The 27,022-nt window shown below is 45.3% G+C and overlaps 2 protein-coding genes across 4 annotated transcripts in view; one reads left to right on the top strand and one right to left on the bottom strand.

Moving 5' to 3' along the window:
- Nucleotides 1-1,072: 1,072 nt before the first annotated feature.
- Nucleotides 1,073-27,022, top strand: part of SERPINE3 (serpin family E member 3) — a 31,784-nt gene continuing 5,834 nt past the window's right edge. The window contains exons 1-6 of the mRNA XM_007105215.4: nucleotides 1,073-1,338; nucleotides 2,620-2,880; nucleotides 7,665-7,898; nucleotides 9,724-9,927; nucleotides 11,825-12,023; nucleotides 18,730-18,830. Of these exons, the coding sequence (XP_007105277.2) occupies nucleotides 2,625-2,880; nucleotides 7,665-7,898; nucleotides 9,724-9,927; nucleotides 11,825-12,023; nucleotides 18,730-18,830 (994 nt within the window). The 5' untranslated portion in view covers nucleotides 1,073-1,338; nucleotides 2,620-2,624. The remainder of the gene's footprint in view (nucleotides 1,339-2,619; nucleotides 2,881-7,664; nucleotides 7,899-9,723; nucleotides 9,928-11,824; nucleotides 12,024-18,729; nucleotides 18,831-27,022) is intronic.
- The window catches only part of INTS6 (integrator complex subunit 6), a 110,928-nt gene continuing 96,212 nt past the window's right edge, over nucleotides 12,307-27,022 (bottom strand). The window contains exons 19-20 of one of the 3 annotated variants that reach the window (XR_003682505.2): nucleotides 18,017-18,171; nucleotides 12,307-12,685 (exon numbers count right to left, since the gene is read on the bottom strand). The gene's annotated coding sequence lies outside the window, so the exon portion shown is untranslated. Of the gene's footprint in view, nucleotides 12,686-17,713; nucleotides 18,172-27,022 lie in introns of those variants that run through there. The other 2 variants (XR_008618943.1, XM_028497279.2) reach the window with 2 other exon arrangements.

The following is a 27,022-nucleotide window of genomic DNA, read 5'->3' as shown; positions in this document are numbered from 1 at the left end:
GAGCTGAGCCCAGGTTGCTGGTTCACTGCCACATCCACCAGACCTGGCACAGTGCCTTGGAACCTAGCAGGCAAGGAAGAGCCATTGGATGGATGGATGGATGGATGGATGGATGGATGGATGGATGGATGGATGGGATGGATGCCAGCTCTGGATGCTGTAGAATAAGTTATACATATTTATTCCCCCATCATACTACAACTTAGAGTTCAAAGCATGCAAGAATGCACTGTATCTACATTAAAGATTTGGGGAAATTTCATGTGAAACAGTTCTAGAGCTGTAACTATCCTAAGACATATAAACTATTCCGGGCTTGAGTGTCAACAGTTTACTTTAAAGCGAATTACCCACTGATTACAAGGGTGTGAGTAGTTGTCTGATGAAAAACAGCCTCATTCTTTTTCAAATATTAACTCTAACAGGTGCCTGAGAGAAAATTACTAAATCTTCCAAATCTTCTTCTTTACTTTAATCATTAACAGCATATAACCTACCATGTATTTTGTACTTAATACAATGCCTAAGACCTTAATTGAAACGTATGCAATTCTGAATAGGTCACAAGGACAGACTTTGGATAGAATCTGCTTATTCTTTCCCAAAATGTGCATTCGCTTGTTGACAACATGGTCTCTTTCTCAAACTGAGTCATCAGATTTATTAACTGTTGTATCTGAGAAGAACAAGATTGTTAATAGTACTTATAATATTTATTATAGTACATATAAATAAGTGCATTCATTTTTATTAATAATAAATAAGGCAAGTCACCCTGCTCCAAACTGATTGTGCTATACCTTGCATTGGGTTTTTTTTTTTTGTTTTTTTTTTTCTTTTTTGCAGAATGCCATTTGCTAAAAGTTTCAAGTCATGCCCAGTGACTGATTTATTGTTTTCTTCACAGGAGGAGGGGAGAAGCATTAGGTACCTGGTACCCAGCAAAAGCCCTAATGGCAGAGTTATCAGTGAAATTCCTCAAAGTGACAAAGGGCTAGATGAGGGGTTCCTTGCTGGTACAACCAGGTCACAAGCCTAAGAAGGCTTGCCGGGTATGGCTGGCTCCCTCCCCAGGGCCTGCTCTGTTTCCGATCTGGGCTTGGCTGGCCGGGCTGTGCTCCTTCCCCTGGCTCTCTGCGGGACCTCAGGCTCCAGGAATTTGGACCGAGTGGTAGAGACATCGCCGACAGAGACGGCAATTGCCGGCTTCCTCCCTATGCTGTCTTGTGATTCAAAGCAGATTCTGCTCCACGTTTTTAAAAGGGGAGCACGTTAACGCTGGAGACCCACAAGAACAGAAACAAGCAAGGAAACTCTGACAGTCCCATACAAGAGTCCGTGAGTAAACAGCTCATCTGCGGTGAACCACCGCTGGGATGTGGTCACGGGGAGCCCAGGGGCATGAACGTCTGGTTGCTCTGTCCCTGCGGGAGGTGATAGGAGCTTCAAGAGCGCTGGGAACTGGTCATTTCACAATGACCCGGGGCTGGGACCCTCCACCTCCAAACACACACACAGAAAGACCCCCACGTCCATGCACATCCCTCCCCCTGAGATGCCAAGTCACCCAGGCACTGCCTTTGTGCTTGCCTACAGGATGGAAGAGTTGAGAAAAAGAGGATGCTCTTCCATGTGGGGACTTTATCTGAAATAAACACCTTTGAGCCCAGTGGCTTTACATGCAAATTTCTCATCCTCAGATGACTTTGGACTGGGCCTCCCTCACACCAATCCTGTCTGACACCAAAGTCAGACAACTTAGCAGAAATTGCTGCAGGCCGTCTGTGTAGTATAGTTACTGAAAACACTTTTTGCTTTACCTTCTTTTCTTTGCATTAATTTGCAACTAATGCACTCTCTTCCTCGAAGGGGTACGTTTCTGTAGTAGGAGTTATATTTGTATCATTCTACTGTCTGTGAAAGTGTCCTTTTTTATGAGAATAATTCACATCACAAGAATTCTGATGTCCTAGGCACAATTAGCTCATGGCTCGATATTTTAATGTGCATTTATATTCCCAGTATTTCATGTACCACCCATAGGAGACCGGGACTGGAGTCATGGGTCTCTTTCTAGCCTCATGTTTTCTTAAATGAGCCGCTGAGCTCTCTAAACCTCATCATCACCTCTATATTTACAATATAATAACAGCTACCTTGTAAGATTGTTGTAATGATTAACTGAGAAAATATACTGAGAAAATATAAAGTCCTTTCTAACATAGTATATTCTTTGTTGTTACTATTATTATTAATGATAGACATGGCCCAGCTATAAGCTAACTAAGTACCAAGAAAAATGAGTAGGATGTACTTCTTACATTTATTTTCCAACATAATGGTTTGCTTCTGGTCTGACCAGAGCTTTACCCAAGGTCACACATGTAGTAAGTGACAGAGCAGGCCTAAAATCCAGGCCTTCCAACTCACAGTTTGGTTTCTCAGTATTTCTAAGGCAGACACAACAGGATACAGTGAAGCATCCGGTGCGGGTGGACAGGGGCGGGTAACAAGCCAGCTAAGGGATCAGCACCCTCAGCCTGTCCCAGCGCCCGACGCCTGCTTCTCTGCAGGATGGACCGGCTCTCGGCTCACTTGCATCTCTTCCCTCCACTGCAGGAACCATGAGGTCTCTCCTGCTCGCCCTCTTCCTCCTTCATGCCTGCCCCCCTGGAGGAGCCAGCGACCTCCCTGAGGACCTGACGCTGCTGAGGACGGAGCTCGCGCTTCGCCTCTACCGGATCGTGGCCACGGACGGCAACCGAACCAACCTGGTCCTCTCCCCCGCCGGCGCGTTCATCCCTCTGGAGCTCCTGCAGTTCGGAGCCCAGGGGAACACCCGGAGGCAGCTGGTCCAGGCCCTGGGGTACACCGTCCACGGTAAGCGGGCCGCTGTTCCCCCTTCTCTGCTGCCCACGCCCACTGCCCCACTCCCCCTCCTCTCGCTCAGGCTGCCCCCGGGGGGCAGGCAGAGAAGGCTGCCCACGGGCAAGTGCAGAGCAGAAGGCATTCAAACTCTGCATCGTTACTCCAGATGATTTTTAAGGTTCCCTCTACTCTAGGTTGGGTGGCAATTTCTCAGTTGCATTTCACAAGCCCTTTCACAGTGCTTCCTAGGTGTCAGGATGTGCTCGAAGCACTTTACAAATATAATTTAATCCGGTGTCCCAACAACCCTATTGAGGTAGGTAATTATCTCATCAAACCTATTTTAGAGATGAGCCTAGTTAGGCACAGAGAGCACAAGCAACTTGCCCAAGGTCACACAGCTAGGAAGCAGCAGAGTTGGGACTCAAGCCCAGGCTGTCTGGCTTCAGAGCTCGCGTTCTTGACCAACCTGCTTTCATAAATCTGTGACTTCAAGGCAGGGCCATACCTACCAACATAATTCTATGATTTGGGGCTTCAGAACAGCTCTGTCAGTGGCAGCATGAACGCCAGGTCAGCCACGCCTGGCCCACACTCAGGGCCTGGCAAAGCCTGGCCTTGCTCCCAATCTCCCAACTCCATACAAACACAGACACTCGTGCACGCAGCTTTTTCTTCTCTTAGAATAAGATGCCAGTAAAAAAGGATGGGAGCTACAAATTGGATAAATTAATACTTTTTAGAAAGCGCAGGAACTAATACCAAGACGTCATGGCAAGAGCTTCCTTTGAGTTGGAATCTTGAGTGGGCAAGTAAAGGTGAGCGCTCCAAACGTCAGGCCACAAGGCACCAGCTGTGCGTCCTGTCCCCCTCCATCCACACCCTGTCCTTGGCCAAAACAATTCCTGTGGGCCTGCTGGCCAACAGACAAATGTGTTTTCTCTCTGGGGATAAGTGAAGACAAACATAAGTTATCAAGCTGAATTTTCCTCAGCAAGTATATCACGGAAATGCACGTATCCATGGAGTCACTCTTGGATAGCCACGTTAGATTCAGTGCAACGCAATCCATGAAGTACTTTTGAGCTCCTGCCGCGTGGGCTGGTACTACGCCAGGAATTTAGCAGCCAGGTATGCAAGGAAACCGCTGAGCACAAAAGCTCAGTCTCATAGGAACGATGCGCATAGAAACACATTCTAACACAAGGCAGTGAGTGTACTCATTTGAAATAAGTTAGTGCAGGGGAGGGAAAGATTTATTCCACTGGCAGATCAGGAAGGCTCCCCAGAAAACATGACACCTGAGCTAGGTTATGAAGAATAAATAGGAATATGAAAGAGGGGCAGGCATTTCAGCCTTGAAACAGATTCTCACAGAAGTCAGGGTTATGGGGAAAGTGAGAAATGCAAGTGCAGTTACCCCGCAGAGAAAGAGAACGGATGACAGTCAATTCTTTGTTTACGGGGACAATCATGTTACCTGGTTAACCAAATATGATGATTAACAGTGTTTCCATAGAGCCCATTCAAGAATTACCAAACTTCTAGAATTGCTTAATGGTCAGACTCTGTGGAACATAATCCCACCTTTTTTTTTTCTTATTCATAAATGGCTTCATTATCTTATGGAGCCATGGTTAATTATTACAAACAGGAATGTGCTGCTTACAGAGTTCTAGTTAATAGAATACCCCTGGATTTTTGTTTGCCACAAAATTGCTCAGAGAATCACGTGCGTGCTGATTGAAAAACAACCTGACGCTGCCCAACACCCCTGCCCTGGCCCAGCCTTTCTTTTACAACTGGGTGCAGACCAGGAACATGAACCCACGGTCCAGGGGCTTGGGGCATTGTTCCCGTCTGATCAACAGAGATCCATCCAAGTTCACAGTGGGACCCATGGGCCCTGTCTTCTCACTGACATCCAGCCAATAGGTGACCACCAGCAGCTTCGCCAGGACCCTCACCTGCTGGTGCTAAAGCACAGCATGAGTTTCAGAACAGGCACCAGTGATATCCCCCCCAAATACCTTTGTTTTCACTGCATGAAACACACGATTTCCCAATGGTCCAAGTTCGAGGAATTTCCATTGCTTTTCCAGGTAAATTAATAAAGAACGCTTTACAGCTTTCCATTCATCACAAGAATGATGCTGGGAACAGAGGCCTCGGAGATGGAGGTAGCCTGGCCCCTGGGAAAGAATCTTGTTTGATGATGCATATGGACTCACTTTTACAGTCATTATGTCATTTGGTCCTTATAGAAACCATATGCAGTCGCTAGCCCTCCTAAAGTCCCCATTTTACAAATGAGACAAGAGGTTAATGGTTTGGTGAGACTCAGCTCACCCAACAGGCAAGTGGATTCCAGTTCCAGATTTTCCGACTCCAGTCCTATGTTCTTTCCTCAACTCTTTAGCCCCACTGTCAACCACTGAGCAGTTGCAGAAACATATCTAAGCACCTTTTACCTTCTTGATTTTTCACCAGACTCCTCCTCATCTCTCTCTCAGCTCAACCAAACCCTTTGCACATCATCCGAAACTTCACGCTCTTTACTCAGCATTACAAATCGCCAACTGAGAATTTTATATACATTAATCTCACAGTCCAGAACCCCTCCCCCCGCCCCCGGCTTCAGCGTCACAGTCAAGACGTTCAGTTCAGCTAATGTATTGAGAAGGAAGGCTCTTTCCAAGCTGGTCTCTCAAATGGGTTAAAAGGCTGGTCTGCAGCGGGACTCAGGAAAATACCACTTCTTCTAGCACTTTCCCGCCACTCTGCGCCATCCCGGGGACCCTCCCTTTAGACCCTCCACCCTCCCCACTACGTTCCTGATCTACTGCAGCCCCCTGGTTTCCCTCCTTCTCGCTCACCATTCTGTTAGAGCCACCCAGCCCCTCCAGCAGGAAGGACAGCTCTGTACAGGGGAGGGGGAGGAGAGAGGAATTGAGGCAGCAGTTTCAAGGGCTGGGGCGGAGCGGGGAGCCTTTTGTCACCACTCACGTCAGTCCCTTTTGCCCCATTACAGACAAGACCTAGGAAACGCAGCAAAACAGGAGGCTTCGTGAGGCTCTCCCAATCAGAGGAGCAGACCGTTCCCAGCCCACCTGTCCTTCACCAGAGGGTGGGAGTGGGGGGGTGACGCCGGGTAACACTGAGCAAGTTTATTAATTTGCCTGAGCCCCGGCTCCCTCATTTATACATGGGACCACAAGTGCACTTAATTCACAGGGCTGTAGAAAGGGTTAACCGTGATCATGCGTGTAGAGCGTTTAACAGAGTGTGAACACTGTCAACCTTCAGTATCTTTTATTCTGACGATGTCTGTTCATTCCGGCAGCATCTAGAAAAGCACTTCCGATGTGCTAATGGTAGGGACAAAGCCGGCTCAGGTGGAGACGATTTCTTAAGCCTCTTGACTCTGCTAATTGGACGTGTCTGGCTAGAAGGACAGCTGGTCCTCTGGGCCAGAGAGGGTGAGAGGACAGAGAGCTCTGTGACCATCCCCTAAGGTCACGTGACACTGAGGACCCCAGAAATGTCTCCGTTCTCCCCTGCAGACAGTCTACATTCTACAGGGACATGATTCCGTAAGTACTTACGACCTTCCTCAGTAGAGGAAAATCGGACGGGTATTTTTTCTCATTCATGGCTTTTCTCATTAAAATAAAAAGCAAGCACTTGAGTAGCAGCACAGTTGTCGACTCTAAGAAGTAGCTTTAGTGAAAGTTCTGTGGAGCAGAATCTGCCCACAACCCCGTTCTGCAGCCTGGTGGCTGGGGACCCTGGCCGGCGTGTATTCTGGATGCCTGTGTCCCCAGAAGGACTCTGGCCGGCAAGCCAGGGGTAGGGGGTCTGCTGCTGCCTCTTGGCCTGGCCTCTGTGACATAAAGGATGGGACATGGTGTGGACGGACCCCCAAGCCAAGACAAGAGAGTCACTCTACCTGGCGCCCTGGGAGAGCCAGTAGGGGCAGGGTGGGGCAGGAATAGGACGCAAAGCCTGGGTGTCACGGGGGAGATTTGTGGGCAGCCACTGGGCCATGCCTAAGACGAAGGGGAGGGCAGGGAGGACAAGGGAAGGGCCGTGTTCCAGAGGCAGCCTGCCTGGGAAGGGGTCCTGACTGCTGCAAGAGCCCAGCCTGCACGTCTCAGGAGGATACTCAACTGTGTCGTGACTCAGCAGTAGGCGAGAGGTCTAGCTCCAGTTCCAGATGCCCAGGGCTGGGGGAAAGAGACCCGCAGTCGTGAACAATAGCATGAAAAAGAAATCTACCATTGATTATGGAGAGAAGGAAGCAATCTCCCGTGTAAGTAGTGAATAACCAGAAGTCCAGCTGCCATCAGGAAGGTGGAAACCATCGACTCTCTCAAATGCCTCTTATTTCCTCGACATTCTTGCAGGTTCTCGCTGACATGAGTAACGGGCTGTCTGTCTGCTGGGGCTCAGGGGGATGAGGGAATGTAGCACTGGGCTACATTTCTGACTCAAGGCTGTTTAGGAAGCATAGTCTCTGGGAGGTTGGTAGTGTTTTTCTATTTGACTTAATCCCAGCCTGATTTCTTTCAAATCTAGCATGGTTTCTTCCCCCTCAACTTTTAATCTGCGGATCCAGGCTAATTCCTGAGCAACTTAGCTATGACTTTACCAATTTGACTGTCTATGGTGGATGAACCGTGGGAAATAAGAGTGGACCCTCTGGGGTCCCATTCCCATGCAACATGCACGCAGAGCTGGGGCTAACTCCTCTCTTACACTCACCATTTTGATCGATCCCAACATCTTTTTCGCAGACCCAAGGGTCAGAGAGTGGCTTCAAGCTGTTTACGCCGCGCTACCCAGCGCCAGCCCTGGCGCCAAGCTGGAGCTGACCTGCACCCTCTACGTGCCAACGGGGATGCCACTCGCCCCCTGCTTCGTGGAGCAGGTCTCCCGGTGGGCCAACAGCAGCCTGGAGGCAGCCGACCTCAGGGAGCCCAATGGCACCACCATCCTGGCCAACGGATGGGCCCCCAGGCAGACCACAGGTAAAGGAAAACCGTCCACCTTGATGAGGCTAAAGGCGGAGGGCTGAAGAGACTGGTCACCCCCCGTTACTCATCAGAAGCCAGGCGACGGGTACTCAGGCCGCCCTCAATTGCAGCAGAAGCTTCTCCTGCTGGAAGACCCTACCCTTGAGTGAAGCAAGGCTCACTTTTGGTCCCAGTCTGCCCCTCCCCCACCCCCAGAGACACAGGCACAAACGCAGGCACACCCAGAAGGGCGCTCTTCAGAGCCTCCCACCCCCAGCCGAGCCCTGCAGCCTTTGTCCCACGCAATGCCCCCCAGGTGTGTTCCCACTGAGCTCTGTTCTCATTGACAGCTAACTCCCTTCATAGCAAGATGCAGTAGGAGCCAAAAAAGTGGTATCTCGGGAATTTAGCTTAAGGAAATACTTGTATGTAATAAGATGTGTAGCCCAGTATTATGAAAGAAAAAGACTGATAAATAACCTACCTGTCCAGCAATGAGGGATGATTCAGTGAATTATAGCACCTACATATCATGCAGCTGTAATTACCATCAAAGATGAAGAACATCATTAACATCTACTGAGTGCCCAGTTTATTTATCTAGCACCCTTCTAAGTGCTCTGTGCCTATTAGCTCAGTTCCCCTCACAGTAATCCTAAGAGCTAAGTGCTATTATTGTCCCCATTTTACAAACGGAGAAACTGAGGCACAGAGAATTGTGCCTCCTGCCCTGCGCCCGCAGAGCCAGGATTCTAACGCCGGCAGTCTCGCTCCAGCATCCTTGATGATTACAAAGGTTACACAGAAATAGGGAGAACGTTGAAGACCCAGTGTTTAAAAGACAGAACAGGGAATACGTACTTTACGAATTGAGAACAATACGTATGCCGGCAGGAGTGCAGAGTTAAAATGCAGACGTTAAGATCTTTATTGATGAGGAGGTTTCCTCTCTTTCCGTTTTCTCCAACGTTTCACAATGTCTTTCAATTGGCTTAAAAGCGTTGAACTCCCTGTTGCAGCTGCTGTGCTGCCAGGAGACGCAAGGCCACGGTTTGCTGCCATCAACCCCGCGGGTAGGGGGTCGGCGCGAGCGCCGGGGAATGGATGGTCCTCCAAGTAAGAGGGGTAGTTGGTGCCCCGAGACCGGGGCCAGGCTGCTCGGGTTCAAATCCAAGGTCTCTGTCTTGGGTAACTGGGCAGATGGTGACTTTGTAGCTCACAAGTATGAGACCTCGGACAGCCTATCTGAGTCGTGGTGCCCCACCTTTAAAACTGGCAATAACAATAGAACTGGCAGGAAGAGTTGGGGAGGCTTTGCTAAAGCGTTGAAAACAGAGCCGAGCGCAAAGTGTGTGTTTAGTAAATGAATAACGAGCTGGAGCAACGTGGCCGCCTGACGGGTGGCCAGCCCGCTCCTCTCTCAGGTGAGGCTCGGAATTTCAAGCCCGTGCCCTGGACGTCGTTGTGTCAACAAAGGCTCTGCCAGGCATGAGGCCCAGCAGCATTTGGGGCCATGGGGGTGCGGGGTAGAGGTGACCCTGTGCAGCGTCTCCCATCACAGCGCCCAGTCCCTCCCAGGGGTCTGTCTGAGCTGCGCGGGCCTCGCGCTTCCTGGGAAACGGTCCCAGAGGGAACACAGCTGGAACAAGCCAGAGCATCCCAAGCTGTTCGGAAAATAATTAAAGCATGGTCTCCAACCACAGCTCGTTACAAACACTACAGTTCCACAGCTAAGCACTAACAAGCAAGCTACAACCCCACTTCCGGGGATGCCTCCGCACCCGGGAGGGTGCGCACGCAGGCGTCAGCGTCCCAGCGGCGCCCCGCTCTCTGCTTGCAGGTGAGCGTCCCGGGGGCTCCACGTGGGAGCAAGGCGGCGGCGGCGTGGAGTCCGCGCAGCTGGTGCTGGTGAGCACCGTGTCCTTCCAGAGTGCCTGGCGGCACCGATTCTCCTTCTCGGACACTCAGCTGCTGCCTTTCGCCTGTGCCCGGGACGCCGTCCTCCAGGTCCCCATGATGTACCAAACGGCCGAGGTCAACTACGGTGAGCCGCGAGAGCCCGGGAGGGATCCGTGAGGGCGGGAGGGGAGGCCCGGGCTTCGCTCTGAAGGACGGGGCTGAGCATCACTGCCATGCCCTCGGCTGTGCGGGGCCCGCGGAGGAAGGACAGGCCAGGGAGCCGGCGACGGTCAGGATAGCGAGGGAGCAGACGGGGAAGAGCAACCAGATTTCCTGCCTGGCCTTTCCTTCTGCGCTGAGTACAGGGGGGAGTTAGTGTGAAACCAAGAATGTTCGGGCAAATCCCTTCCCCTGGCACTCACCCCCGTGAAATGAACACCGGCCTCAGTGTTCGGTGCTGACAAAGGATGGAAGGTTGAGAGTCAGTCTAGAAGGTTCTCGAGAGCATGTCCACCCGAAAGTGCCACTGGCCTGAAATACCAGGGTTCTGTCCACCCTGCCTACTGTCACTCATGCCCCTCGCGGTGGAGGTACGCCAGGCTGCCCCCCATCCCAGCAGACTAGTGAGTGCTGTGGATGTTCCGGTGGGGCCCCAACGAGGCCAGGGAGGGAGGGACCCCGCTGCCCTGCCCCCTACACACCTCCTCTCCCCGGCACCCCGCCAAACCCTGGTTTGCAGGCTCAGCTCCCTCCGGCTCGTGGGACTAATTATGTTGTTATTCACTAATTAAGCCAGTGAGACTTGAATCAGTGTTTTAGGAGCTTTGGTGTTTAGAAAACTTGCTATCATCCTGGTTTGATTCCATACAGGACCCTTGTGAGTTCTCAGTGAATTTATTCAACCAATACTTATTAATTGAGGTCAAGTAAGATGGGAATGAAAGAACGACTATTGAATAAGTAAAATATACCTTTACAGCGGATTGTAGTTCTTGCTCCTAACATTTTCCCGTCGCTGCTGTGACCCAGGCTGCTTGATCTGTCCGCTGGGCGGCGGCTGGCAGGCAGGCTCTGAGAGGCTCTTGCTCTCCCCAGCGTACAGTGGAGGAGGCTGAGCAAATATTTATTGAGCAGATACGATAAGGAGTATGAACCATGCCCCTGTCTTTCCCCACTGATCCTAAGATTTTGTCTTAGTGACCCGCAGCTCAGCTGTCCCTCGACACTAAGGCCCAGGCCTCCCGGTCCTCCCAGGGAAGGGATCAGGCCTGGAGCTCCACCCAAGACCGGGGCTGCCACAGACCGCCAGGTCTCCCCAGCCCAGCTGGATGCTGCATGTTACTCGCATCTTGCCCTGTCACTGAGTCTGGCCACTGCCTCTGCATTCACCAGCAGCCCTCGCCGGGTCTTCTGATCTCTGGCCACCTGGGTCTGCTGCCACCTGCCACCATCCCATCACACGCTTCTGAAATCAGGCTCTGCCCAGTGGCCTGGACTTGTCCTCAGCCAGCCATTGCCATTGCCCACAAGCTCCCAGCTGTCCATCCTGAGACCTACAGGGTACAAATTACATCAGGTCAAATCCAGCCCGGACTCCTGTTTCGTTAGGCCTGTGCAGTGCTTTCAAAATTGAGAAATTTCCCGTGACGTCTGGGTTTAGAGCTTTTGTCGAAAGATAGGAAAATCTGGCACAAAGAGCCTGGGTCCTGACACGGCAACAACAAGCCAGGATTAGACTGGCTGCCCCTTTAAGACAGGCTCTCCCGTGTGCCATTGTCCCCACCCTGCCCAGCCACTGCCGGCCCTGGGGCTCAAGCCCCATGAGAATATCTTAGAGATGTTCTAGGTCTTAGGAGTAGAAAAGATGGCCACAGCTCCCCAGCCTTCGGCCTCAAACTGCTCCCTGAGGGAGAGGTGCACTCCGTGTTTGTTAATAAAATGCATTATTTCCAGTTCTGTGAGCTGGCCCTTCCCAGGGTCTGGCACTGTTAGGTTCCCTGGGCTCCTGGGACAGAACTAACCCCCATCCGCTGAACCCCCAGGCCAGTTCCAGGACCCCGCGGGCCATCAGGTAGAGGTGCTCGAGCTGCCGTACCTGGGAGATGCGGCCAGTCTCCTCCTGGTGCGGCCGAGAGACAGAGACACCCCACTGAGCCACATTGAGCCTCACCTCACAGCCAGCATCCTCCACATCTGGACCTCCAGCCTGAAGAGAGCCAGGATGGACGTGTTCCTGCCCAGGTGAGCAGCTGCGCTGTCCTGACGGGGGGCTCTGCAGCCTGCTCCAGTCAGCCAGACCTGGAACCCAGGCGGCCTGACTCGAGGGTCTGTACAGTTACCTTGGAGGAATGTGCCCTAAATCTTATCACATCCTAAGAGTATACAAGCATCATTTTCAAAACCAAAGAGGCAAGATCGCTTATGCAGTTGAGCAAATACAGATATAATTCTGATCTGAAGGCAAATTAAAGCATACAAATTCAAGACTTTAAGTCCTCGTGCTGAAAGTTTTATTCTTTCTAAATAAAGGTGAGCCTTTCTTTAAGAAAACCCAGTGGGTACCAATACAAAACCCCAATAGGTCAAAAAGTTAAATGATGGTGCTGGATTTTGCTTCTGCAAAACAAAACCTATTTGCAAACCTCATTACTTTACAAAGGATTCCTCACGAACACCTTTAAATGATAAGCTTCTCCGGTACATTTGAAATCAGAGAAATGCATAATTAATTTGTAGACCAGCATTAAGCAAGAAAATTATCCGAGGGCTCATTTGCAGCGTGTGGATTCTTCGTGTGCCTTCCCACTGGCCGCCTTGGGCTCCTCCACTGACCAGGCTGTCAGCAGCGCTGAGCCAGAGGCCTTGGCAGTGGTCCCTCGAGGAGTTAAAAATAAGTCCAGGCACTGGAACAAAAACACACAGAGACCCAGTGAGTGAAGGGCCAAGGTCTAAAGTGGGATCCGGCATAGCGAGGGCAGAAGGTGAACTAAACTCTAAGACAAAGCCTATCTCCCAAGCGAAATATTTAGACCCCAAATCAAAGTCCAAAGACTGGCTATTTCAACAGATCTCTCTGGCATGGAGCAGAAGCAGCCCTGATTCTTTCTGTTATGTTTGAGAGAAGCTCAGCAAAGGAAGAAGATCATTTGAGGCTAAAAGTGGAGAGAAAATGCAGCCAGGTGCAGGAATTTGCTACAGTCTTTTTGAGCATATGAGGCAGATGGCTGGCCTTGTCCTGGAGCAGCTGATATAAGGAAGAGGCCCCAGGGAGGTGCCTAGCTCCATTGCGAACTCTTCACTGGTGCTGAATATCTGCTTTAGAACTTGCAAACCCTTGAGGAATGATCCTAAAAAACTTTGGAGGACAGAGAAGGGACAGGAAGGCAGAGGTCATAGTAACCCAAGTATTGCTTCACACTTGACCTCATCCAGATTAAAATAAATAAATAAATAAATAAATAAATAATCTCCCTAAGATTGCCTGCTGTCTGAGAAGGATAGAAGATTTTAGGGAAATAAAACTCCCCTTCCCTTTTAGGGATATTTCACAAGCAAAACTAACCAAGTTTTAAAAAACTAGCTTTAAGCCCTTTAGGGAATAAAGAAAGAGGTAAAAACTATTTTAGGTCTAGATTTGGGTACAAAACTTTGGACCATGGTAGACGCAAGTCAGCTTTTGGGCAAGAATTTCCTCTAGTTCCACAAATCATTGATTCGTCACTTTGTATGACCTGCTCTAAGGTCAGCCTGCATATTTGACTTAGCAAGAGCAAAAACTTGGGCACTCTGTGGGTAGGCAGGCAAAAATTGTATGGCAATGACGTGTGCCTTCTGGTTAAACATCACCAAGCAGTGCATCAGTAGATTCTGGATGAATTATGATATCTACCTTCCAAAGTAAACTTTTACTTATAAGGAAATAAAATAGAATATATAAGGGCTGTCAGTCTTCATTAGGAACATTATCATACCAAAAGAATAATCAAGAAAACCCACAAGAAAGACTAATTATGTCAAATATATATTTGTTTGATGAGTAAAACACTGAGTTTTTAGGTCAACAAAGTGGGAAGCCAAACAATGAGCATTTTTTTCTTATATTAGACATGATATGTGCATTCTCTTAAACCCACCAGATCTCACATATCCCAAATGAGTTTGCCCTTCCTTCAAGGAGCTGCTGATCATCATCATGTGTAGTTTGTGCTTTTCTGAGGGTGTTTTCTTTCTTTCTTTTTAAATTGAGAGATAATTCACATACCATAAAACCCATTCTTTTAAACGGATTTACAATTAAAGTGTACAATGCAGAGGTTTTTAGTGTATTTGCAAAGTTGCACAACCATCACCACTATCTAATTCCAGAACATCGTCATCACCTCAGAAAGAGACTCCACACCCTTTAGCAGTCACTCACATCCCCCTCACCCCAGCCCTAGGCAATCTACTTTCTCTCTCTGTGGATTTGTCTTTTCTGGACGTTTCACATAAATGAAATTTTGCAATACATGGCCTTTTGTGTCTGGCTTCTTTCACTTGGCATAATGTCTTCAAGGTTCATTCTTGTTGTAGCCTGTGTCAGTACTTCATTCTGTTTTATGGCCAAGTAATATTTCATTGTGTGGATATACTACATTTTATTTATTCATTCATCCATGTATAGACATTTAGGTGCCAAGACACTTTTTGGCTTCTTTCTGTTTTTTGGCTGCTACAAACATTTGTGCAAATTTTTGTGGCTATATATTTTGAATTATTTTGGGTATATACCCTAGGAATGGAATTACTGGGTCATGTGTTAACTCTACACTTTACAATTTGAGGAACTACTAGACAGTTTTCTAAGTGGCTGCACCATTTTACACTCCCACTAGCAATGTATGAGGGTTCCAGTTTCTCCATATTCTTGTCAACACTTGCTATTGTCCTTTTTTTCCCTAAGACCCTCTTCATGTTTAATGGGTACAGAGTTTCAGTTTGCAATGATGAGAAAGTTCTGGAGTGGATACTGGTGATGATTGGAAAACAATGAGAATGTACTTAACACCACTGAATTAGACACTTAACATTGTTAAAATGGTAAATTTTATATAATGTATATTTTACCATAATTTTTTCAAAGGCCCCTCTTTATGGAGGCAAGGGAGATAGAGAAAGGGAAAAGACTGCCTTCCCAAATTGTGGATTAAAGAGTAGGGATGTTATAAAGCTTGCACTCCGGAACTGTGTCGTTATTCTTAGTTATATTAGTCAGGATGCGTTCACCTCCTCTGCCCTTCAGCAATGCCCTCCTCTGTGCTTTGGCCTCCTCCTCAGGCTGGGGGCAAGTCACTGCAGCCTGGGTGACCTCACAACTGTGTGTGACAACAGCTGTAGGGGGAAGCCCCTGTATTTTTGATGAGAGCCATTATGGCACGTGAAGTGGTCTCTCAGTCTGACTTTCATTTATATTTCCCTAAATACTACTAATGTCAACAATCTTTTCATGTGCTTGTTGGCCGTTTCTATATCTTTTTTGGAGAAATATCTGTTCGAGTTCTTTGTTCATTTTTAAATTGGTTATGTGTCTTTTTTTTGTTGAGTTACAATAGTTCTTTCTATATTCCAGATACTAGCTCCTTATCGGATACATGATTTGTAAATATTGTTTCCCATTTTGTGGGTTGTTGTCTTTTCACTTTCATAATGGTGTCCTTTGAAGCACAAATGTTTTTATTTTGATGAAGTTTAATCTATTTTTGTTGTTGTTTCTTGTGGGTTTTTTTGGTGTCATACCTAGGAAACCATTGCTTAACCAAGGTCACATAGATCTATGTCTATGTTTTCTCTAAGAGTTTTCTAGTTTTCACTCTTATATTTAGGTCTTTGATCCATTTTGAATTAATTTTGGGTATGGAATGAAGTAGAGGTCCAACATCATCCTTTGCATGTGGCTCTCCAGTTGTTTCAGAGCCATTTATCGAAAAGCCTATTCTTTCTTCCCATTGAATTTTCTTGGCGCCCTTGTCAAAATCAATTGGCCATAAGTGTATAGGTTTATTTCTAGACTTTCAATTTTATTCCATAGGCACAAACATCTATACTTTTGCCAGTACCACACACACTCTTGACTGATTACTATAGCTTTTTAATATGTTTAGAAATCAGCAAGTGTGAGTCCTTCAACTTCGTTTTTCTTTTTTAAGATTGTTTTGGCTATTCTGGGTCCCATGCATTTCCATATGAATTTTAGGATCAGCTTATCAGTTTCTGCCAAATAAACAGCTAGAATTTGGTAAGGATTTTGTTGAATCTATAGATTAATTTGGGGAATAATTTCTTTATAACATTAGGAGTTTCAACCCATGAACACAAGATGTGTTTCATTTTATTTAGATTTTCTTTAGTTTTTTCCAACAACGTTTTGTAGTTTTCAGTGTACAAGTCTTGCACTTCTTTCATTAAATTTATTTCTAAGTATTTTATTCCTTTTTGATGCTATTGTAAATGGGATTTCATTTTCAGATTGTTCATTGCTAGTATAAAGAAACACAGTTGATTTTTGTATCTTGATCTTGTATCCTGCCACTTTGATGAACTCACCTATTAGTTCTAATAGTTTTTGTGTGTGTGTGTGTGTGTGTGTATTCCTTAGGATTTTCTATATACAAGACCAAGTCATCTGTGAATAGATATACATTTACTTCTTTCTTCTGATTCTGGATGCATTTGCTTTCTTTTTCTTGCATAATCGCCCTGCACACCCTTCAGTACAATGTTAAATAGAAGTGGTGAACATCCTTATCTTGTTCCTGATCTAGGGGGAAAGCATTCAGTCTTTCACCGTTAAGGATGCTGCTAGCTGTGGGGGTTTTACAAATGCCCATTTTGAGGTTGAAGAAGTTCCCTATTATCCCAAGTTTGTTGAGTGGTTTTATATTTTATGAAAGAATTCTAGATTTTGTCAAATGCTTTTTCTGCGTCTCTTGAAATGATCACGTGGCCCTTGTCCATTATTTCATTAATATGGTGTTTTACCTTGATTGATTTTCATATGTTGAACCCACCTTGCATTTCTGGGATAAATCCCACTTGCTCATGGGGGATTTATATGTTGCTGGATTCAATTTGCTAGTATTTTGTTGAGGATTTTTACGTCTATATTCATAAAGGACACTGGTCTGTCATTTTCTTGTCTGGTTTTCTTGTTGACATCCTTGTCTGGTTTCGGTAAAGGGTATTTTTTTTAACTCAAGATATTTTTGTAGCATTTCTTCTGGACTGGCCTTCGTAGCCATACCAAAAACAAATCACTGTCGTCTTTCATAGTCATACCTCGCTTTTACTATTGTCTTTAGTTACTAAAAGTGATATTACCCAGTTTTATCACCTACCATAACCACCATACTTGGCTTCAAATGTGTCTTAGCTCTTTCTCAATATCGCTGCAAAACAATAAAACCACAGTGGTAACAATAAAAGTGCATGAGCTGCACTGGGCATTGTTCTGAAGACTTTACAAGGACTGTTTCATTTAATCTTCACAAAGCTAAGAACTAAGCACTAGTATTAGGCTCATTTCACAAGCAAGGAAACTGAGGCAAAGAGAGGCAAAGTAACTTGCCCTGGGTCCCTCAGGTAGTAAGAGGCTGAGCCAGCTTTCAGACCCCAGCACTGGATTCCCAAGTTCATGTTCTTAACCTCTGTTTCAGCATTGAGAGTTCTCAAAAGAATGCAGTTTAAGGAAGAAAATTTCAGAAAAGGTGATCCAAAATTTTTTTGAGAAATATCAGCATACTTAGAGAAAGCTTGTGCCTTTTTTGAAACTATTGAACAGATTCAAAACACACATATATGAGAAAATCTGATTCCTTTGTTTAAAATATTGGTTACGTTGTCTTGTATGGCAGTGAAGAACTTTGATATTGTGCAGTATTTTTATTCTCCTACAAGTTCCGCATGGTTTATAGAAACGACCATCTAAATTCCATTTTGAACTTTTTTATTCTCAAAGAAAAATAATGTCAGCCGTAGTTTTAAAGGCTCCTTCAGCGTTAAAGTTTTAAATGCCTTGCCCTTGAAGAAACATGAGGAAGTTGGCATGCTGATTCTTCCCGTTCTGGGGACTTGCTAGGAAAACCAAAGACCCACGCTGCACACAGCAAACATGAAAATATGTTGTATCAAAGATAAACACATTAAATGAGACACTCTATCAATTGGCAGTTAGTCAACAACTTCTTTTCTGCACCTACTGTGTGTGAGAAGCCACCCGGGATGCGAGGTAGTGAAGTGTAGACGCCAAGAGCACAGGCTCTGTGCTCAGCCTCATCTGAGTTGAGCTCCACCACATACTCAGGACGTCCTCTTGGGCAAGCTTCTTAAACTCTTTAAGCCTCAGTTTTCTCATCTGTAAAATGAGGGTAATAATAACATAGTTACGTGAAGATGAAATGAGAGAATGCACATAAAGTACTTGTAGTGATTAGCACATGGTAAGCACTCATTAAATATTAATTATTATGAGGAACTAAAAACTGACCAGCCTCTCTTCTCAAATAGTTTACAGCCTCTCTTCTCAAATAGTTTACAGTATCATAAATAACAGTAACAGGAAGCAGAATGTTCTATACATCAGAAGAGTAGAACAAAAAAAAGTGTTTAAAGGGGCCTTAAGAACTGACCGTTACAAAACAGCTGGGGAAGAAGAGGGGTAACAATTGAACTGAGCTTAGAGGAAAGGTCTCAAGGGAGACCTGGAAAAAACAGCAGAAGCAAAGGTCCAGAGTTGGGAGAGAGTGCTGTGTGGTCAGATTAGTCAGGGGGTCGGGGGTCTGGGATGAAGCTGGAAATGAGCCTGGAGATCCCTGACTTTCAAGTGAGGGGGTTTGGTTGTCATGTGATGTGTATGAAAGTCCACTGAGTGAGAATTTTAAGTGAAAGTTGATGGTTTGTTTTTGTTTTTGAGGTTTAGGATCCAAAATCATTTCAACTTGAAAAACATTTTACATTCCTGGGGAGTTACCTATCTCTTCGACCCACTCAAAGCTAACTTGAAAGGAATTTCAGGTAACATCAGTTCTTCTTCCAAGCTTATTAGCATTGTGTTTGGGGCAGTTTTTAATCAGTAATCATGCACTGATTAAGGGATTCTCATCTACAGAGCCTTCAGAGGTAAACAGCCAGAGTTAACATCATTTAAAAGAATTTAAAAAGTACTTTGCTTTATATAAGAATTTGTTGCTTCAGATAACAGATTTGGCTTGGACTTTGTTGAGGAGGGGGTGTTTCTTGAGACCACCTCTAAGCACCGTTTTCGGATGCCACCTTCAGAGTAAAGTCAGTGACCACAGGACACAATACAACTCCCCTCCTCTGCCCGGCATGACTAGGAGATGCCAGAGACATTGGTGCAACAGAGCCCTTCGTTCTGACCTCCTGCTGTCCTGCTGGCCTCACGGTCACTCTGTTTCTACCTCCCCTCCCTCCCTTCCTGTACCTCTCTGTCCTCTTCTAATGAGCTAACTCGGAACTTACCCTCATCCATCCAACTTCCTTTCTTCAAATTACTCATCCATCTACAACCTTGCCTTAAAATGTCCTCCCTCCCAGAGTCTATATTCAATTTCTTGGCTTGCAGTAGACAAGCTACTCCTAATCAATAGGATCTGTATTCACATATGGTCTGACAGACTTACATCTAATGTTAAAAGAGAGCGGAATGCCAGAACCTTATCTTCCAGAATCCTCTCAGGAGACCACTGGCTAAAACATTGCCAACTCCAAAGGCTCAGGTTCATTTCTGCTCTGGATGGTAAATTATCTATATGAAGATGACACTGGAGCAGGCATAGCCATTGGCCTTGATGTTTTCCTTGCCTGATGAGCTTGTGAAATCTCTGTTTTGAATGCTAGAACCTCCTAGCACAGGTAAGTTTTCTAAAGGCTTGCTCAGATTTCTTTAAGCAATCACAGAAAAACATGGGAGTTTGGTCCACAAGAGAAGTCTCAGCTTGGGCATTAGATGTGACCAGTTAGACTGCATGGCACATCAAATAAAACACAGGAGGAAGGATCTATTCTAGATTGTTTATAATCCACCAGCTCTGAACTCATTGCCGAAACAAGCAAAGAGATAAGCAAGGTGATAGTCCAGTTTGGGTACAGTGCCCCAACAATGCTTGGCACACAGTGGATATCCAGTAAATACTGTTGACTCTGTTGAATGACTCTACCAGAAATTTTGCCTGGTGACACAGACATAACCTAGCACTGCCAGGAAAAGAGGAAGATTAGAGCAAAAGGATGAGAAGCAAGGAAGGAGCAAGGGATGAAGAACTTGAGTGCACTCTGTCTTTAATAACCTGCAGAATCCAATCACAGTATCTTTTTGTGGCTCTGGAGCTCAGCTATGGCATTCCTGTTTTGATCATCCTAGTTCAAAACTTTGGGGCCGTTCTGACCTTTTCTTCCACACCACTACATTCAAGTAATCACTGTGACTCACTGCTCCTTCCTGGTTCTCAAACCTCTCTGCCTTTATGTCTTAGAAGTGCATCCTAAAAGGCAGTCAGTTCTGTGTCCTCAAACAGGACGGAGCGCAACCCACATCATGCAGTTCCCCTATTGGTAAAGACTTCTGAGGCCCATAGCTCCTTTAATAAGATCTAACAAGCAGCTTAGCTTTAAAAAGAACCTTTTAAAATACCTAACCTCTTGTTTTATAATGCAATTAAAGCCTACTTATATTTGCTCCAATCAGCAGAAATATAGGCTCATGGATCTGGCTTGTTAAATAATTATCAAGCGGTTACCATGCACCAAGTGGGAAGCTTGCATGCATGTTTCCTACAGATAAAACACATCCACCTTCCAATCTTCTCCCATAAAGTTTTGTTCCTCTAATGCAGGGGTCACCAAATGATGGCCCATCACCTCTTTTTATAAATAAGGTTTTATTGAAACACAGCCACTCCCATTCATTTACAAATCATCCGTGATTGCTTTCCTGCTATAATGGCAGAATTGAGATGTTGCAACAGATGCCACATGGTCTGCAATGGCTAAAATATTTAATATCTGGCCTTTTACAGATAGCGTTTGCCAACTAAAATATTGCTTTCCAATGCTGTTCTTTAAACATAATCAAAAGACAAGTCACTTCTGTGCCCGAGTAAGCTGTTGACTTAATTCTGGAGACATGGCCACTGAATCTCTCTAACAAATCGTCGTATCATGCCTGAATGGGGTATCCACCACCCACCTCACATCTTACTTGTGGAAATGAAATTCTTTATCATATAGCAAAGCATCAGCAGAGAGCTTGTCAGAGAGTAAATGATCAGAAAATGCTGGCCTCCCATCTTACAATTAACAAAGGGTTGCAAACAGTTTTGTGCTATTGATGGAAACTAAACAACCACAGGGAACATTTGGCTTTTTCTTTCCATTTGGTTCCAAAGCCCAGAATCATTTTACTCAAGTTCCCCTTCTCCATTTAAAAGTCACTCATCTCTCCTTTCTTGGCATCAGATCCTTTTTTGGCTGCATGAAGAACTTGCTTGATATCATTTCAAGGCCCAACTGAGACCAGGGTATAATTTTCCTCCCCAGACAACCTTGACACTACATGTTATTAAGCTTTTAAGAATAATTCCAGTTTCACTTACACTAAAGACATCAGCTAGAGATACCCTTTTTGAGCAATCCCACTTCCTATAGGATCAGCAGGCTTTGATACCAACCCATGCTTCCTAATCCAAGAAATACTCCTTGTGCACCAACTTGAAACTTTGAAGAAACTGTCTTATTCTCGACTTTTGTAAGTGAATAGTTTTCAATCTCTGCTCATGAAGAAGTACAAGTGCCCTGTTACTATGATGTGAATGAGGAAACCACCCACAGTTGTTTGGTTGTGTACTGAAGTTAACTTACGCCATACCAGATGACTGGGCAGAGCTGCAGTAGGTCATCAAGATGGCAACATAGGTCATTCCCGACTTCAGTCCCTTTCTCAAGAAGACCAACTAGCAACTATCCATAGACAAGTCACCATTGTGGAAATACCCCCACCAGGGGGTGAGGCTGAAGCACACCTCTGAAACACAGAGACTGAGAAGGACCACATTAGAAAGGTAAGAGGAGTGGCTACACTCTGACCACATCACCCCTCCTGCAGGCTGACATAGCACTAGGTCTGTGGTTTCTCCAGTGGGAAAAGAGAGCCCAAGGTAGACATTCAATGTTGCAGGACACATCCTGGCAGGCCCTCTCAGGTCTCTGATCTCAGGGAATCAGGTAAGAGATGGAGACGAGGGGCAAAGCTTACAGCAATCAGCACTCAAACCTTAATAGACCATATTGCAGTGGCACCTGAGCAAAGACCCCAGCCAGCAGCAGTGCCCATCTGCAGAGCCCAGCCAGTGGCCCCATCTGGCCAGAGGGCTCAGTTGGCAGTTCTGTGATTTGGGTCTCCAGTCAAAGGGCCATACTCCCAACCCACCCAGGCAGGAAAGCAAATTCACAGCCCAACCCAACTGCCAAGCATAGCCTCAAGTCCTGCTCATCCAGGAAGCGTGGCCAGAGAACCTAGATAGCCAGGAAGCCTATCCTACAGCCCTGCTTGGGCCAAGAGCCAAGCCAGATGGCCTGCCCAACTGTTGAGCATAGCCCCTGACACCATACAACCAGGGAGCCTGATCAATGACTCTGGACGGCCTTGGAGCCCAACCCATGGTACCACCAAGCCAGATCCTGACCTGTCACCACACCTGGCACAGAGCCCAGGCAACAGCACCACCCAGTTGGAAAATACAGCCTGAGACCCCACCTGACCAGGAATGATTGCAGAGCCCAGCCCATAACTGCCCAATCATGGTATCCAATCAGTGCACCATCCTCCCAGGGAACACAGCCTGCAACCTCACCCAACCAGAGGGGATTACAGAGCTAGTGGCCCAACCCAACCATAAAACATAGCCAGAAGCCCCACCTGAACAGGGAGCCCCTGCAGTGGCCCCACTTGAACGCACAGTCCAGCCAGCAGACCCACCCAACCAAGTAACCCAGCCAGCAGCAACCCCTGCAACCTCAGCATATGCAGTAGCCTTGCTCAAACAGAGACCCTGATAGAGAGCCTTACTTGCCCACGACTGCTACCAGCTGACTGGTGAAGGTCTTTCCCTGCCAAAGCAAACCTGTGAAGTCTGGAAGAGGAGACTGCTTACTTAAATACATAGATATTAATGCAAGGAATGAAGGATCATGAAGAATCAGAAAAACATGATACCACCAAAAGAAACAAATAAAGCTCCAATAACTACCCTAAAAAAATGGAGATCTGTTAACTGTCTAACAAAGAACTCTGAGTAATCCTCTTAAAGAAGTTCAGTAAACTACAAGAATGCACAGACAAACAAAATTAGGAAAACAGTGCACAAATAAGTAACAAGTTCAACAAAGAAATAGAAACCATCAAAAAAACAAAACAGAAATCCTAAAGCCTAAGAATATAATGACTGCACTGAAGATTAAGAGAGCTTCCCTGATGGCGCAGTGGTTGAGAATCTGCCTGCTAATGCAGGGGACACGGGTTCGAGCCCTGGTCTGGGAGGATCCCACATGCCGCAGAGCAACTAGGCCCGTGAGCCACAACTACTGAGCCTGCGCGTCTGGAGCCTGTGCTCCGCAACAGCAACTAGGCCCGTGAGCCACAACTACTGAGCCTGCGCGTCTGGAGCCTGTGCTCGGCAACCAGAGACGCCGCGATAGTGAGAGGCCCGTGCACCACGATGAAGAGTGGCCCCCGCCTGCCACAACTAGAGAAAGCCCTCACACAGAAACGAAGACTCAACACAGCAAAAATAAATTAATTAATAAACTCCTACCCCCAACATCTTCTAAAAAAAAAAAAAGAGCTTCAACAGCAGACTTGACCAAGCAGAGGAAAAAAAATCGGTGAACTAGAAGATAATTCATTTGAAATTATCTAGTCAGAGGAGCAAAAAGAAAAAAAGAGTGAAGAAAGCCTATGGGAGCTGGGGACATCCATCAAAAGAAACAATATATACACTATGGGACTCCCAGGAGGAGAAGAGAAAGAGAAAGGGATAGAAAGTCTATTTAAAGCAATATTGGCTGAAAACTTCCCAAGCTTGGAAACATAAATAAATGGGCATCCAGATTCATGAGGGCCCAATGACCCCAAATAGGTTGAACATGAAAAGGGCTACACTAAAACACATTATAATTAAATTGCCAAAAGTCAAAGACAAAGAATTTTGAAAGCAGCAAGAGAGAAGAAACAAGTTACATACAAGGGAACCCCATGAGACAATCAGTGGGTTTCTCAACAGAAACTTTGCAGGCCAGGAGAGAGTGGGATGACACATTCAAAATATTGAAAGAAAAAACTGTTAACCAAGAATACTATACTGGCAAATCTGTCCTTCACATATGGAGAGACAAAGACTTTCCCAAGCAAACAAAAGCTGAGGGAATTCATCACCAATAGACCTGCCTTACAAGATATGCTAAAGGACATTCTTCCAGCTAAAATAAAAGAATGCCAATTAACATTGTAAAAATGTATAAATGTGTAAAAATCACTGATAATAGTAAATATATCATCAAAATCAGATTCTCTAATATTGTAATGGTGGTATATAATTAGTTAGAACTAATCAATAAATTCAGTAAAGTGGTAGCATACAAAGTCAACATACAAATATGAGTTGTGTTTTTTATACACTAACAATGAACTATCTGAAAAAGAGATAAAATAATCCCATTTACAATTGCATCAAAAACAGTAAAGTACGTAGGAATAAATTTAACCAAGGGGATGAAAAATCTCTACACTGAAAACTACAACACATTGATGAAAGAAATTGAAGAAGATACAAATAAATGAAAAGACATCCTGTGTTCATGGATTGGAAGAATTAATGTTGTTAAAATGTCTATACTACCCAGAGCAATCCTCAGAGTCAATGCAATCCCTATTAAAATTCCAGTGTTTTTCACAGAAACAGAAAAATACAATCCTAAAATTTGTATGGAACCACAAAAGCCCAGAATAGCCTTCATCTTTGTTCCTTCTCTTCTGAGAAAGAACAAAGATGAAGGTGTCACACGTGCTGATTTACAAAGCTATAATAATTGAAACAGTACGGTACTGGCATAAAAACAGACAAACAAGTGGACCAGAATTGAGACCCCAGAAATAACCCATGCATATGGAGTCAACTAATATTTGACAGGGAAGCCAAGAATACCCAGTGGGGAAAAGATAGTCTCTTCAGTAAATGGTGTTAGGAAAACAGGATATTCACATGCAAAAGAATGAAACTGGACCCCTATCTTAAACCACTTACAAAAATTAACTCAAAATGGATTAAAGACTTAACTGTCTGAAACCATAAAACTCCTAGAAGAAAACATAGTGGAAAACTCCTTGAAATTGGTCTTGGCAATTATTTTTTGGATATGACACCAAAAGCACAAACACCAAAAAAGCAAAAGTAAACAAGTGAAACTACATCAAACTAAAAGCTTCTTCACAGCAAAAGAAATAACTCACAAAATGAAAAGGCAATGTATTGAATGGGAGAAAATACTTGCACACTACATACCTGTTAAGGGGTTAACATCCAAAATGTCTGAGGAACTCATACAACTCAATAGCAAATCATCATCATCATCCAATTTAAAAATGGGTAGAAGATCTGAATAGACATTTTTCCAAAAAGACACCCAAATGGCCAACAGGTACATGAAAATGAGCTCAACATCGCTAATCATCAGGGAAATGCACATCAAAACAATGAGGTATCACCTCACATCTGTGAGAACGGCTGTTATCAAAAAGATAAGAAATAGCAAGTGTTGGGAATTCCCTGGTGGTCCAGTGGTTAGGACTCCATGTTTTCACTGCCGAGGGCGCAGGTTCGATCCCTGGTCGGGGAACTTAAGATCCCACACGCTGTGTGGCACAGCCAAAGAAAAAAAATAGCAAGTGTTGGTAAGGACGTGGAGAAAAGGGATCCCTTGTGCACTGCTGGTAGGAATGTAAATTGGTGCAGCCACTACGGAAAGTCGTCAAATAGAACTACCATATGATCCAGCAATTTCACGTCTGGGTATATATCCAAAGGAAATTAAATCACTGTGTCACAGAGATATCTGCTCCCTCATGTTCATAGTAGCATTATTTATAACAGCCAAGACATGGAAAAAAGCTAAGCGTCTAGCAACAGGTGAATGGATAAAGGAGTTGCAGTACATACACATGCAATAGAATATTATTCGGCCATAAAAAAGAAAATCCTGCAATTTGCAACATTATAGAAAAACCCTGAGTGCATTATGGTAAGTGAATTAAGTCAGAGAGAGAAAGACAAATACCGTATGATCTCACATATACGTGTAATCTAAAAAACCTCAACTCATAGAATCAGAGTGTACAATTGTGGTTGCCAGGGTGGGGAGAATGGATGAAGGTGGTCAAAGGGTACAGATATAAGATATATTACTTGCAATGTATGCATACATAAAATATCACATTGTACACCTTAAATGTACACAATGTTACATATGTCAATTACGTCTCAACAGAGCTGGGTAGGAGGGTGGGGAGAAAGAAAGACGTGAGGAGTGGGCTAGAGAAGGATGGAGAAAGGAACTAAGCACCTACTTTCAGAGGCCATTTCAGATTCTTTCCAGCACTCACTCTGTATATGCTGGGCTGGGTGCTATGTGACACATACTTGCCATCTACAACTATGTGACAAGAGGATGAGAAAGATAAACTAGAAGCAAATTCTGGCAATAACTTTTTCAAAGCCATTAGTGTTGCCAATGGTAAGTGATAATAACTGGGAAGACAAGAGACACAGCAAATGATAATGTTTGTCCTGCTTTGTGAGAAGCTGAGGATGAAATGTAGGATTACTACTTTATATTTTGCAAATCTTACATTTACACAATGTCATATTATCAAAACTCTTAAGCCTTTTGAGAGTATGGCCAATGACATACAAAGAATGACGGGCTCCACTCACAAAGGGGAAGGGACACTATAACAGTCATTTGGATGAGATTTGCCAAAGACTCGTTCTGTGCTGTGCCCCTGTGATTCCAAGGACAGCAACCAACATTTCCTTACAAGTGAAATCAGATTAAAGAACATTAAGGCAGTTGTTTTTATGGGGAAATGAAACAAATGTACAGTGTGAGGAGCGTCGAGTATTCATTCATCCAAC

This window comes from Physeter macrocephalus, chromosome 13, assembly GCF_002837175.3.
Source record: "Physeter macrocephalus isolate SW-GA chromosome 13, ASM283717v5, whole genome shotgun sequence".
In the NCBI taxonomy this organism is placed as follows: Eukaryota; Metazoa; Chordata; class Mammalia; order Artiodactyla; family Physeteridae; genus Physeter; species Physeter macrocephalus.
The sequence above is the reverse complement of the archived record's forward strand: the minus strand, read 5'-3'. Positions and strand labels throughout refer to the sequence as shown.